The 13,888-nt window shown below is 58.0% G+C and overlaps 1 protein-coding gene across 1 annotated transcript; it reads right to left on the bottom strand.

Moving 5' to 3' along the window:
* Positions 1-2,985: 2,985 nt before the first annotated feature.
* On the bottom strand, positions 2,986-13,636 carry LOC102421471 (cyclic nucleotide-gated cation channel beta-1; the record flags this gene model as incomplete). The annotated part of the gene is made up of 11 exons (XM_006108819.3): positions 13,433-13,636; positions 13,179-13,229; positions 12,845-12,931; positions 11,520-11,584; positions 10,643-10,765; positions 7,360-7,501; positions 6,554-6,713; positions 4,669-4,766; positions 4,479-4,562; positions 3,345-3,463; positions 2,986-3,132 (listed from the first exon to the last, which is right to left on the bottom strand). Coding segments are annotated over exons 1-11 (1,280 nt in total), but the record flags the coding sequence as incomplete, so codon positions are not given.
* Positions 13,637-13,888: the final 252 nt, after the last annotated feature.

Here is a 13,888-nt window from a genome sequence, read left to right as displayed (position 1 = left end):
AAACATTGAACCTGGCTTCTGGGGGCTTCCCGATTAAGGAAACGAGGCTTCAGTTTCAGATGGCATGCATTCGGCTATATTAGGATCAGGCATTCCCCCCTGAAGGAGGGGGCATGCATGACCCTTTTGGCCCCTTCTTAGAGGGGCCAAGTCAAAGACGCTGAGAGCTTCACTTATTTGGGCCCACGGGTCTCCCATAAAGGGAAAGTTCAGACAGAACCCCACAGGTGGCTTTCACCAACTCAGACAGACACCCCCAGTCCCTGTGATTATCAGACCCCATCTCTCTCTCTCTCTTTAAATAGATTTCAGAGGGGTCGGGAGACGCAGAGAGATAGACACTTCAGTGATGAGAAGGAATCTTTGATCGGCTGCCTCCTGCATGCCCCCTCCTGGGGATGGAGCCAGCAACCCGGGCATGTGCCCTGCCCGGGAATCAAACCACGACCTCCTGGTTCATAGGTAAACGCTCACCCACTGAGCCACCCCAGCCGGGCTATTTGGTTTTTTTTTTGATGGGCAGCGCTCCTCCGTGGCCCCCTGCCTCTCTCCTCAAACTGGTCCAGAATCAGCCCTTCCTCCTTCCTCGGGCTGCCCCCCCCCCCCCCCCCCCCGCCCCTGTCCCGCAGGCAGGTCAGGAGTGAGGCCTCTGCAGGATCTGGCTGATTTGGCAAAGCTTCACCTAACCCGGCCGGTGGGATGGATGCCACTTGAGCCTGGCTTTCCTGCAGGGAGAGGAAGGGCGGGGGAGCCCGGGGGCCAGTTCTCAGACATAAACAGTCAGTTCCCATTACCTGGGTAAATTCTACGAATCCCTGCAAACACGGAATCAGTGACTCCTGAACCGTCGCGCTGGGGGAATCGGGATGAGGGCCCCTGTGTGCCTCTCAACACAACTCTTCATCAGCCAATCGATACATAACCTGCCTCGGGTGTGCTTCTGCTTAAAGACATCTCATTTACCCTATTGCCGACCCCATTCACAACGAGCCCAGGGCCGGCAGCTCCAAACCCCGAGGCATGTCCCAGCCTTTTTAAGTAGCGAGGTCACCAAAAAATGTCACGGAAGCATAAAAACCGGGCAGTCCACCCAAAAAGACACTCGAGTACAGTAGGAGCTGGGAGGAGAGGGCGGAGCGCCCCTTGCTCCGGCTCAGCTTGGAACACGCGCTCTGGGGGGCTCAGATGTTCCCCTGCTCCCCGGGGCCTGCCAACGCCATGCACGCACGCCCCTGAGTGTGGGTCTGGGTTGTAAATGAATGTTAGCAAGGAGGCAAGTCACAAATACAGGATCCGAGAATAGTGAGTGTTGACCACACTTCCCCAGCCCTCAGGAGAGGAGGGGAAGTGGGGGATTTGGTGGGGAAAGTTCAGGTTCACCGGCCTTTGGAAGGGCCCAGCGGCTTCCCCGAGAGCTTCCTTCCCGCCCCATCGCAGGCGGAGCCATCACCAGGCTTCACCTACAGGCCCTCCCCAGTCTCAGCCCCTCACTCCTCCATCCCCATAGCAAGCTGTGCTCCTTTTCTTGCTGGTCTCCACACACACACACCGAGCCTGCGCCTCCGTGGGCCTTTGCACATGCTGTTCCCTCTGCCTGGCATGCTCTTCCCTGCGGGCAGCGCCCCAGCTCACGCCTTTCCTCTCTGCAGGTCTCCGTGGACATGCCACCTGCTCAGAACGGCCTTTCCTTGCTGACTTGTCCCAGTAGCTCCCTCCGTCAGCGTGTCCCCTCCCGTGGCTTGTGTTTCCGCAGAGCCCTTGTCCCCAGCTGACACATCACCTAATCATTCACTTCTCCGTTGTCGGTCCCCCCCCCCACTAGGATGCCGGCTTTGTTTGGTCCCGGCTGTGTCCCCAGGGCTTCCAACTACATCCTCAATAAATGACTGTGCTGCATGAACAGATGTTGGAGACTCAGTTCCTTTAACCAGGACCACGCTCTGTGCGTGACGTTATTTCAAAGAATGAAGTGGAAGAGGAGAATATGCAATAAATGGCAAGGGCGGGCAGACACCAGATATGTGCATTAGGAAGTATCCAATGGGAAAATTATAGAGGGAATTGAACAGATAAAGAGGGGCCATCATTATTCACCTTCTTACTGAGCCCTCCCACAGGCCGGGCACCCTGCTGGAGACGCACACAGTGGAGGAGTTATGGTTACCCTTCGTTTACAGGGGAGAAGACCGAGACCAAAGAGGTTAAGACACTTTCCCAAGGTCACACAGCCCATACCACACCTGGAGGAGATCTGAGCTCTATCAGCCCCCCGACGCCGACTGGGGTCCCCTACCGGACCATGTGGCCTCCGTCATGCAATTAAAACCCCGATCTTTTAAAAGCAAAAATACGCTTTCCTAAGAAATCACCTGCTCCCTGACAATCCCCGATACAGGTGCACAGGTTCTCACTGCAGCCCTGTTCCTACTACAAGATCCCGGAAACGGCCCGAATGGCCACGCACAGGAGCGCTTTGCCGCTGCCCACGGGGGTGAGCGCGCCGTCTGTGGGCCCACAGGGGCCGCACGGCAGGGTTGGCGCCGTGTGCAAAAAAGCAACGTGCAGAGAGAACCCGCAGTAAGCCACTCTCCGCGCAAGGCAGAAACAGAGCTCAGAACCCGTTCGCGGACCGGCCTGTATTTGCCAAAGGAAACACAGAAGGGCCTACAGCGATGGAAGAGGAAGTCTTAGTCCTTCAGGACCGCACGCGAAAGCATCCATGCACTTTCTTTTTTTTTTAGAGAGAGTGGAAGGGAGAGGGAGAGACAGAGAGAAACATCTACAAGAGAGAGACATATCCATCGGTCACCTCCTGCATGAGCCCCACCTCACCCAGGGCCGGGGATCGAGCCTGCAATTCGGTGCGTGCCCATGACCAGAATCGAACCCGGTACCCTTCAGTTCGAGGGCTGACGCTCCATCCACTGAGCCAAACCAGCCAGGGCTCCATGGACTTTGTCAGTAAAAAAAAAGAAAGGAAAGTACCTGGCCTTCTTCCGGAGCAACTTCTGAGACTCGGGATAATGCACCAGAATTTCATTCAGGTCCTTCTTGTCCAGAATGAAGAGGTTGGTGAAGCCGTGGGCCACCACGTTGGCCGTGCGCCGATTCCCGCCTCCAACGGCCAGCAGGCTGGGGTGGGGGAGGAGGGGGTGAGGCCCTTCGGGCTGTGGTTCTACTCACCCTACAGTCTTCCTCTCCACCCGTGTCCGCCCCACGCCGGTGAGAGCGTGTCACCGGCATATGTCGGCAGGTGCCGGGGCGGCATCCACAGGGCTCCCTCTGACCCCCAGGGCCCTGAGGATGAGGCCCACCCAGGGGTCCCCCCGCCAGCCCCCTCTGACCTTATTTCTCCGAATACGGATCCAGCTCTCAGCGTCACCAGCACTGACTTCCCGTCAGGGCCGCCCAAGACCTGCACCTGCCCCGCCTGGATGATGTACATCTCGCGCCCGATCTCCCCCTGAAACCGAGAAGGGGAAGGCCCCTCTGTCATTGTCAAAAGCGACCACAGACACAGCAGGACTGGGCCGGTGGCACGACCTGGTGTGTGTTGTGGGGCCTCGGCCTCTCCATCTGTGGATTGGGGAGAATGGCCCCCCCTCGGCCTGCCTCAGTGACAGGGTGGCGGTGGGGAGTCAGTGGGTGACGGAAAATGCTAGATGTCATGGGGCAGGTGTAACGGTGCTCTACAAATTCCCGTTATGCACCCCGATGAGGGCCCGGGCCATGGACAGTCTCGCGGTGCCTCAGACAATAAACTGATAGCTGCCCGGCCCCGGTGGCTCAGTGGTTGCACATGGACCTATGAACCAGGAGGTCACGGTTCGAGTCCCTGTCAGGCCACATGCCTGGTTTGTGGGCTTGATCCCTAGTGAGGGGCGTGCAGGAGGCAGCCAATCAATGATTCTTTCTCATCATTGATGTTTTTATTTCTTTCTCTCCTTCTCCCTTCCTCTCTGAAATCAATAAAAAAATATATTAAAAAAAAAAACCTTTAAAAAAAGGTTAGGTGGAAAAACCCACAAACAGCCATGCAAGGGCATCGTGTGCAGCTTTGCCCTGCCCCACCTCTACTCCCGCCCCCTTTCCCCATCGCAGGACCAAGATCCTGGCAACAGTTCCACCCACAGCTATGGCCCTGCCCCTCTTCAGGCTCCTCACGTCCCTTTTCTGTAAAGCGGGGCTCCTCGTCCTGGCCCCCACGATCCCGTGTCCAGGGAGCAAAGCCTGAGACTTACCTGAGTTCAGTGCCTGGAGCCGGACAAAGCCTCCTGTGCCACAGAACCAGGATCCCTGCGGCCGGCTGACCAGCGAACAGAGCTATGGCCACTCTTCCCATCCCTGCCAATCCCACCCTCCCTGCGGCCCACCCTCCCTGGGCCCTCACAGGCGCCCGCCCCCCCCACCCCCCCAGCCCAGCTCTCCACAGCCGGGGTCGGGGGGTAAATCCCAGCCGTTGCCGCCTCGGCCCTCACCTTCTTGCACACGTAGTCATTGGGCAGGTAGACGACAGAGCGCAGCCGCTTGAGCATGTCAAAGATCATCTGCCGGTCACAGCCCTGGTGGGGAGCAGCCAGGAGCCCGGTTAGAGGAAAGCGGGGGCTCGGGCCTCCCAGAGCCCGGAGGTGCGGGGTTGTGGCGGGGGGGTAGGAGGGGGGCGGGTACCTGGAAGAGCGCCACTTTGCTGACGATGTCGTAATTCACGTCGATGGCCAGGTCCAGCCGCATCTTGTCTGGAAGCTGCACCATCAGGTCTGACTCATCTGCAAACGAGACCCTGGCGACAGTCAGAGGCTCAGCCAGGCTCCTCCCCACCTCGTGGGCCTAGTCCACACTGCACCTGGCCCCGTCCACACTGCACCTGGCCCCATCTACACTGCACCTGGCCCCATCCACACTGCACCTCACTCTGTCCACACTGTACCTGGCCCCATCCACACTGCACCCGGCCACATCCACACTGCACCCGGCCCCGTCCACACTGCACCCAGCCACATCCACACTGTACCCAGCCCCATCCACACTGCACCCGGCCCCGTCCACACTGCACCCAGCCCCGTCCACACTGCACCTGGCCCCATCCACACTGCACCCAGCCCCATCCACACTGCATCTGGTTCCGTCCACACTGCACTTGGCCCCATCCACACTGCACCCGGCCCCGTCCACACTGCACCCTTCATTGCAATTGTCTGTACGCAATCTATCTTCCCTCCTCACACTATGACATCAGCAAGACCTCAGGTACCGAGAGGGAGCGCTGTTTTACGGAATGCTTTACGAAGATGATTCAGTCATTCTCCAGCAACCCAAGAGGCCCACTACTATAACCCCCACTTTTCAGGCCAGGACGGGGAGGCTGGGGACGCCCAGGGGGATGGACGCAGGAGCCCACCCAGGCCGTGGGCGCCAGAGTCTGTCCCGGGAAGGGAAGGGCCGAGCCTGCTTTGCCCACCAGGAGGTCTGTGGTGCCCAGCGGAGAGCCTGGCATGGATGGATGTTGGCCCTGGAGACAGGAAATGCACTACCGGTCCCCACCCTGATGCCCCGCCCACTGCACCGATGATTTATGGGCTCAAGCTCTGAGCGAGCCTGGGCCGGCAGAGCCCTCTGGCAATGTGCCCCCCTGGGAAAGGGGGTGAGATGCGATGCCACAAAGCTGTCACTGCGGGGAATGAGGGAAGCATCCCTTGTAAACTGTCGAGTCACAGGCACCAGCAACGGATAGTAACCAGATCCTGACACCCGTGGCCACAGACCGCCACGACCTTAGGCGCAGGTGTGGCTTCTTTGAGACCAGAGGGAACCCCACTGAGGCAACGGGCCCTTTTATTTGGCTGGAGAAGTTGGGGGGCTCCAAGGCACCATAGGGTGGCTTTCGGGCTTTCCAGAGGCCTCCAAAATCACGTCTAGGCTCTGAGAACAAAATGACTAGCTCCCAGAGCTAAAAAGGAAACTGGGGACATTTAAATAATTAACATATGATTAGCATATTCAGATTCCATTAAGGGTTCCCTCTAGAATCTGTGAAAACCTTTCTGCATCTGCAAGAAATTTCAGGTACGATTCCCCGCTTTGTAAGAATAGCTGAGCACACCCCACACCCTGACACGGACAAGAATGCAGAAACAGCAGTGAATTAAACGAATTGTAGCCAAATGATTTCAGAAGCAAAGCATAACATCAGCAAATTTACAAAGAAATCTATACATACGTGTGTCTATATTTGGAGACAAAGAGAGAGATTGAGAGAGAGAGAGAGAGAGAGAGAGAGAGAGAGAGGCTTCCTTTTCTCCTGACTCGGTTGTACTCCCATCTCCGATGAGCGCCCACTCCAAGGTGGGTGAAGTGAGGTGGGCAGAGCGCCCAGAAGACAAGCCCCTCAAGTCCCCAGGGCCTCCTGACGGCCCAGCCCCGGGCGCCCCACCAGCCTCCCAGGCCCCTCTCACTTAAATGTAGGGACTCAGACAACAGAGGCCCCAGGCTGGCCTCCGGGTCACAGGACGAGGGCAGGCCCAGCAGGGCGGGGTGCCTGCAGGGGGAGTCTTACCCAGCATGCCTTGGGAGTGCCAGGTGTACTCGTACCAGGTCTTGACGCGGTTCTGCACGGACCTGGGGATCTTGTAGAAGTTCATGTACTTCACGGTGCTGTCCATGCAGCTGCGGTAGTAGGTCTGCCCGGCCGTGGCGGCCCCCACCACGTCTCTCATCTGGAACAAGGGGGGGGGGGGGACGAGGAAGCCGCTGGGTCAGAACGGGGTGGTTCCATGGGCTTTGGGGACGTGGGACACGGGCACGTTTACTTCATACAGACCAGGGTGCAGTGGGAGTGCAGAGAGAGGGAGGCCCATGTCCACCCAGAGAAGGATTTGCTGGCGGGGAGTTCTGTCTCCAGTGCAGGAGGGAGGGGAGGGGGAGTAATGGGGGGTGAGGCCCCTGGGCGGCCTCAGGTCCCAGGGGCTGGGCTGATGCTGATACCACACAGCCGCTTGGTGCCAGGGGCACTGGGACCCCAGGCTGCAGGAAATATGCCCGGTGAGGGTGGGGCCCCTCAAAGGTAACTCTGAGGACCGCTGAGTGTCGCCTCCTGCACTGACACTGGAATGTGAGCTACGCCCCCAGCACATCCGAACCCCCGCCCCAGGGGTTGCTCTCTCCAAGGGCGCAGTTCCTCAGCCCCTGCAGCAACCATTCAGCCAGCTCTCCGGACTTCCCAGAGGAGGGGCATTTCCCAGGGAAGCCACCGCCCCGAGGGGATGGGCCCCAAGCCCAGGCTCAGGCTCAGTCTAAAAGGCCCAGGCACAGGTGGGCGCTCCCGCAGGCAGGCGTGGGCAGCCGGACCCGTGACCCAGCTACCTGTCCGATCATCACGGAGAAAGCGAAGACGCCCGTGAAATAGTTCAGCAGCTGGAAGACGATTTCAAACAGCGTCTTGGGGTCGGGCAGCCCGCCGATGGTGATGAGGGTCTTCACAGCCCAGTAGTAACAGCGGATGTAACTAAGGGAGGAAGAGGAAGGGCGGCTCAGGCATCACAGGCCCCGGTCCCCCGACCCAGGTGGCCTGGCCCTGACAGATGTGCTTGTGCGAGAAAGAAAACCCTGCCCAGCCGGGGTGGCTCAGTGGCTGAGCATCCACCTTTGAACCTGGAGGTCACGGTTCGATTCCCGGTCAGGGCACATGCCCAGATTCACGCTTGACTCCCAGTGGGGGGCGTGCAAGAGGCAGCCGATCCATGATTCTCTCTCATCGTTGATGTTTCTATCTCTCTCTCTCTTCCTCTCCCTTCCTCTCTGAAATGAATATATTTTTTTTTAAATGGAACACGGGCCCTGAAGCTGGACTTCCCGGGCGCAAACCCAGAGCTGCCACCCTCCAGCTGCATAACCTGGACCAAGCCTCAGCTTCCTTCCCTCCAGTGGGCGTGTTCATAGAAAACACCCGTCACAGGTGACCGTGAGGACAGCTGAGGTGCTAGAGCAGTGGTTCTCAACCTTCTGGCCCTTTAAATACCGTTCCTCATGTTGTGGCCCAACCATAACATTATTTTCGTGGCTACTTCATCACTGTAATGTTGCTACTGTTATGAATCGTCATGTAAATATCTGATATGCAGGATGGTCTTAGGCGACCCCTGTGAAAGGGTCGTTCGGCCGCCAAAGGGGTCGCGACCCACAGGTTGAGAACCGCTGTGCTAGAAGCACACCTGGCCCAGGTGGACTCTCGGGAAATGCCAGCCCTCACGTGCCTGCTCTGGGAACAATAGACTCCCGTGTCCTCAAGAAGTTCACCGTCTAGTGGGGACAGGCAAGCAAACACGTAATGGCGAGGGAAGCAGCGGTGGTCGGCGATGGTAGGGGAGGGCTCTCTGGCTCTGACCAGCTGGAGGCCTGGGCAGGGCTTTGAGCCGCCCTGTCCCTCATTTCCACCTGGGGCGGGGGGATCGCTGGACAACACAGGCCGGCCCTGTGGGGTCCCCTGTCCTACCAGTCCCGGCCACCAGAGGGCGCAGGAACAGCCTTTAGCCAGCGGGACTGAGCAAGGAAGCGGGGAGCTGCTGAGCCAACAGGAAGAAAACAGGCGTGATGTCCTCAAGCCTCAGCCTCTCCCCAAACCCTTCCTGGCGGGAGGGCCCGTCCACTGGCTGGCACATCTCAGGGGGCTCCCTGAAGCCTTGTCTTCCATGCTACCCGGGCTGTGGGGACCCTGCAGGACAAAGGGCCAGATATGTCGGAACTTGGGTCCTCAAGCCCCAGCCCATAGCAGACGCTCGACGAACGGTCGCTGTTATGAGTATTATAATGATCCGTGGTATTGGGCTTCTGGACTCGTAGGGGAGTCCTCCTTCGCTGCTGGTGCTTTGGCCATATATCGGGGTTCCCCGTAGGATTTCCTTTGGAAAAGAGCAGTGTTGCCAAAAAAGGGGTGCCCTCCACGCTGAGCACCGAGAGCTCCCGGGGGCCCTACAGGAGGAAGGCCCTGTTCTCCGCTCCCTGCTGGCCACTCCTCCCTGTGCCCGCGATGGCGGTGCCAGGCCCAGCCCCAGGACGTGGGTCCATAGCTTGTTGGGGTACAGACGCCTCTGAGAATCTTAGTAAAGCCAGGGACTTCTCCTTCGAAGAGCCAGTATGTCCCACACATCTCACTTGCACCTGTGTCTCAAGTGCTCGGTACCCCGTGTGGCTAGTGGCTCCTAGTGGCTCCAGTATCGGACAGAGAAGGCCTAGAACAGCGGTTCTCAACCTCTGGGTCTCGACCCCTTTGGCGGTCGAACGACCCTTTCACAGGGGTCGCCTAAGACCATCCTGCATATCAGATATTTACATTACGATTCGTAACAGTAGCAACATTACAGTTATGAAGTAGCCACGAAAATAATTTTATGGTTGGGCCACAACATGAGGAACTGCATTTAAAGGACCACAAGGTTGAGAACCACTGGCCTAGAAGGTGAGGCTGGAACTGCTCAGGTAGGGAGGCTGCTGGGCAACCAGGCCCCGCCTACCTTCCCAGGTCATTCCACACCCTGCCTCCTCCCCCTCGGAGGACACAGACTGCACGCAGCTCCTTAACTCCATTGTCCTGCAACTCCACACCTTTCTTCACGGTGCTCCCTCCCCCAGGCATGGTCTGCCCCTTCTCTCCACCTGCCAAGGCCAAGATCAAATGCAATCTTTCCGAACTGACCTTCTCGTTCCACCTCCGCAGCCCCAGGCAGACATTTGTGACACTGTAGCCACCCCGCCTGGGTTCAAATCCCAGCTCTCTAACTTAGGAACTGCGCTGCCCGCAGAGGTCGCTGCACACCTGTTACCTCGTCTGTGAAACGGGGCAATGATAGCACCTCTCTGTGTGGTTGTTGGGAGGATTAAGTGAGTGACTGTGTTAGCAGGGCTGGTACCTTATAACTGCTCTGCGGTTCCTGCTATTATTACTATTATTATTATCATTGCCATCACCAACATCATCATCATTTGATCATGTCCCACAGTGTATGGCAGCTCTCTGGATGGGCAAGTAGGTTTATTCTTTTTTTAAAAAAATATTTTTAAAATTTATTTCAGAGAGGGAGGGAGAGGGAGAGAGAGATAGAAACATCAATGATGAGAGAGAATCATTGATTGGCTGCCTCCTGCACACACACACCCCCACCGGGGATCGAGCCTGCAACCTGGACATGTGCCCGACAGGGAATCGAACCGTGATCTCTTGGCTCAAAGGTCAACGCTCAACCACTGAGCCATGCCGCCCGAAGGGAAGTAGGTTTCACCTTGTTGGCCAACCCTCGCGGGGCCAGGGACGCCCCGGGAGCTGTGCTGAGGTTTCTGCGGCCTCGTTCCCGCTCAGCTGTGCCCTTAGGGCACCCACCCCAATGCACAAGTGCGGGGACTCTGCCAACTCGGCTAGACTCCGGGATCCCAAAGGGTCTCTCCAGCGGGTCTGGCTCGGGTCTGTGCCCCTCTGCCTGGCACGCGGCAGGGGCTCAGATGTTAGCTGAGCGGGGACGGGAGCCGTGGCCCCTCCACCTCATCACGGTGGCGGTTCCTTGGGATGGAGGAGGCCTGGGGAGCATGCGGGGATGGGGCTTGTGTATGGGAGTCCCTGTGCGAGGAGGATGGCCCAGGAGGAAGGCTGGCTCACCTGTTTCCCACGCCATCGTACACCCAGTGGGTGGAGCCAATGCCCTGATAGGCCGATGCCCAGTAATACAGGCACGAGTTCAAGTGCAAGCTGTAGAGCAGGTAGGCGGTGGTCCTGATCACCCTGCCAGGGAAGGAGAGGCGTGAACATGGCAGCGGGGAGGGTGGCCGTGACATTCACCAGGGGCAGGCGCGTAGGGAACAGGCCGACCTCCCCTCTCCGGGCACCCACCCCACAGACGCCCCCGTGGGAGCTGCGTGGCCTCGCCCAACTGCCTGGGGGCGGTCACTGGCCAGTAGGGACAGCACAGGAGCCAATGCACGGAGCCGACCGGACTCTCTTTGGAGACCGCGCGCTGGAGTGGTGGCTCGGGACAGCGCTGTCAAGACCAGGGCTGGTTTGGCCCAGAGCGGCCTGTGCACACAGTCCTGGGCAGTGCGTCCGTGGGCAGGGGCAGAGGAGGGACAGGGTGTGCAGAAGTGCCAGTCCACGAGAGAGGGGAGAGGACCTGTCCCCAACCTGCCCTGGCTGGCCATCCTTGGACATCCACCCGATGGCCCGCTGTGTCCTTGCTCCCGGTCCCCCAGGATTTGAGCGATTGGGGCGGGGGGGGGTCAGTTCCCTGAGCTGAGACCAACATGAGGCTTCGCTCCCTGGAAACAGGGGTGAGGCATGCGTGCCGACCGAGGTGTTCCCTTCTCACAATCGCGGGAAACGGGACATCCCTGCTCCCCTGAAACACAAACATCCCTCCGAGGAGGGCCAGGAAGGGGCCCGGCTTCCGGCCGTGCTGAGGCCTGCAGGCCAGGGGAAGCGTGGGTGGAGGGTGTGTGTGTGTGTGTGTGTGTGTGTGTGTGTGTGTGTGTGTGTGTCTCACCTATAAACGTAGGCTTTGCTGAGGATGGATTCCAGGCGGTTGTTGAACTCGAAGAAGGCCATGTACTGGAGGGAGAACAAGGCATCAGGGCAGCCTGCGGTCCATGGGTGACACCCCGCCCTCACGCTGTAGCCCAGTTCCCCCAGGGGTGCCAGGACTCGGGAGGCGGCTGGAGAGGGGACGTTCAAAATCACAGGTCCTGCCTGGCTGGTTTGGCTCAGTGGCTAGAGCGTCGGCCTGGGGACTGAAGGGTCCCAGGTTCGATTCCGGTCAAGGGCATGTACCTTGGTTGCGGGCATACCCCCAGTAGGGGATGTGCAGGAGGCAGCTGATCGATGCTTCTCTCTCATCGATGTTTCTAACTCTCTATCCCTCTCCCTTCCTCTCTGTAAAAAATCAATAACATATATATTTTTTAAAAAATCACAGGTCCTGAGTCCTCGCAGGGTCAGGACCAGAGACTCCAGTTACTAATCCGGTGGCAACCATGGCGCCTCTCCCTCTGAAATTTCATGCCATCATGTCCTGACAGCTTAATCTCAGGGGCCTCCTAGACCTTCTCACTCTGATCATGAGCCTTGGAGGGGCCCCTGTGTCCCAGGTAAGGACACTGTTGTCAGTGTTACCTTAGAAAGAAAACAATCTCATAGCGAACCGTGTCCCTAACGCCCTCACTTACACCCTTTTTTTTCTAACAATAAAAGTAACCACAACAGCCGCTCGCTGTGCTGAGCACCTTCGACCACCTCACTGTACAGTGACGAGCGCGGGGGTTGGGGTGCGGACCCCTGTGCAGTCGAAAATCCGTGTGAACTGAACTACTAACAAACAGCCTACTGTGCCCGGAAGCCTTGCCGATCACATAATCAGTTGATTTGTACCTATTTTGTACGTTGTATGTATTATACACTGTATGTCTACAATAAAGGATGCTGGGGAACAGAAAATATTATTAAGAAAGTCATAAGGAAGAGAAAATACATTTATAGTAATCTATGTATTTATTTGTAAAAATCTGCATATCAGTAGACCCACGAAGTTCAAATCCATATTGTTCAAGGTCAGCTATATATATATGTGTGTATATATCTGTCTCTATAGCGATAGATATGTTACCTTAGCACATGTACTGCATGTGCCGTATGTATTAGCATTCTCCTTTTACAGCGAGGAAACTGGCTCTCAGTCCTTACCCAAAGCACACAGGCAGGAAGCGACAGAGCCAGGGCTCGAACCCAGATCGGACTCGCCCTGCCTCTCTGAGGGGGACACCCTCCCTGCACCTCCCGCTCCCAGTGCTGCCGGGGCGAAGCCACCGGTCCTACCTTCAGACAGCGGGGCAGCCGCAGGAGGGGGTTCACACCGAACTTCAGGTAGAGCAAGTCCAAGGGCAGCAGGCACAGCAGGTCCATCTGCAATCCCAGCGGGCAGCACAGCGTGTGCAACAGGAAACCCAGGGCTGGGAGGGGGTGAGCGATGGGGCCTCTCCCCTCAGCAGACAGGTGCGCTCAGGAGGCCCAGGAGGGCCTAAGCGTAGAGCAGAAGGCCTCCCACCCACAGGCTGCTGACTGCCCAGCCCGTGCCAGCCTGGGGAGCCACGTCCCACCTGCCCCGGAGCACCCAGGGCCCCTGAGGTACCACCTTCATCCCTGCACACACCTTAAAGCGGGGAGACTTCAGGTAGTTATTGCGCATCTCCTTTTTGTCTGTCTGGAAGGAAATGGAATCATGACCGAGAAATGGGGAGCAGCGATGGAAGTCCCTAATGACCCCCCCCGCCGACCTTTCTATCAGAGTTGTAGCCCCTGGACAAGGAGGAGCCAGAACGGAGCAGCTGTGCTCAGGGAAGCCTCCGGGTTCCTAGGTGGGGAGGGGGAGCCCCCAGCCACCCACTCCGCCTGCCGGTGACTCACAATGATGTCCCCGCCCCTGACAAACTGCAGGCGCATCTGGAACACGGTGATGTCCAGGAAGTAGATGAGGTCGCACAGGTAATCCATCAGCAGCCAGAAGTAGAGGTTGCCCGGCGTCTGGTAGGGGAAGGCCCAGCGCACAGGGATCAGCCAGCAGTTCCAGTTCCAGGCCAACACCACGAAGAACAGCCACAGGATGTACATCAGGTCTGCGGGGCGGGAGGGGCCGGGGCGGCCAGAGCCTTAGCCAGTGCGATCAGGTGGGGCTCTCTGTGTTCCACTTGTCTGTCTGCACTTTCCTAGAAGCACTAAGTAAGTGTGACACTCCTATAACTCGGAGCGGGGAAATCTAGTTCCTGCCTTAGTAAATACACAATAGTAAGTAATGCACAGCAGATGGACAGATGGATACACAGACATGTGGATGGATGGATGGATGGATGTATGTGTGGAAGG

This window comes from Myotis lucifugus, unplaced genomic scaffold (genome assembly GCF_000147115.1).
Source record: "Myotis lucifugus unplaced genomic scaffold, Myoluc2.0 scaffold_3690, whole genome shotgun sequence".
Classification (NCBI taxonomy): Eukaryota; Metazoa; Chordata; class Mammalia; order Chiroptera; family Vespertilionidae; genus Myotis; species Myotis lucifugus.
This window is presented reverse-complemented; position numbering and strand designations above follow the sequence as displayed.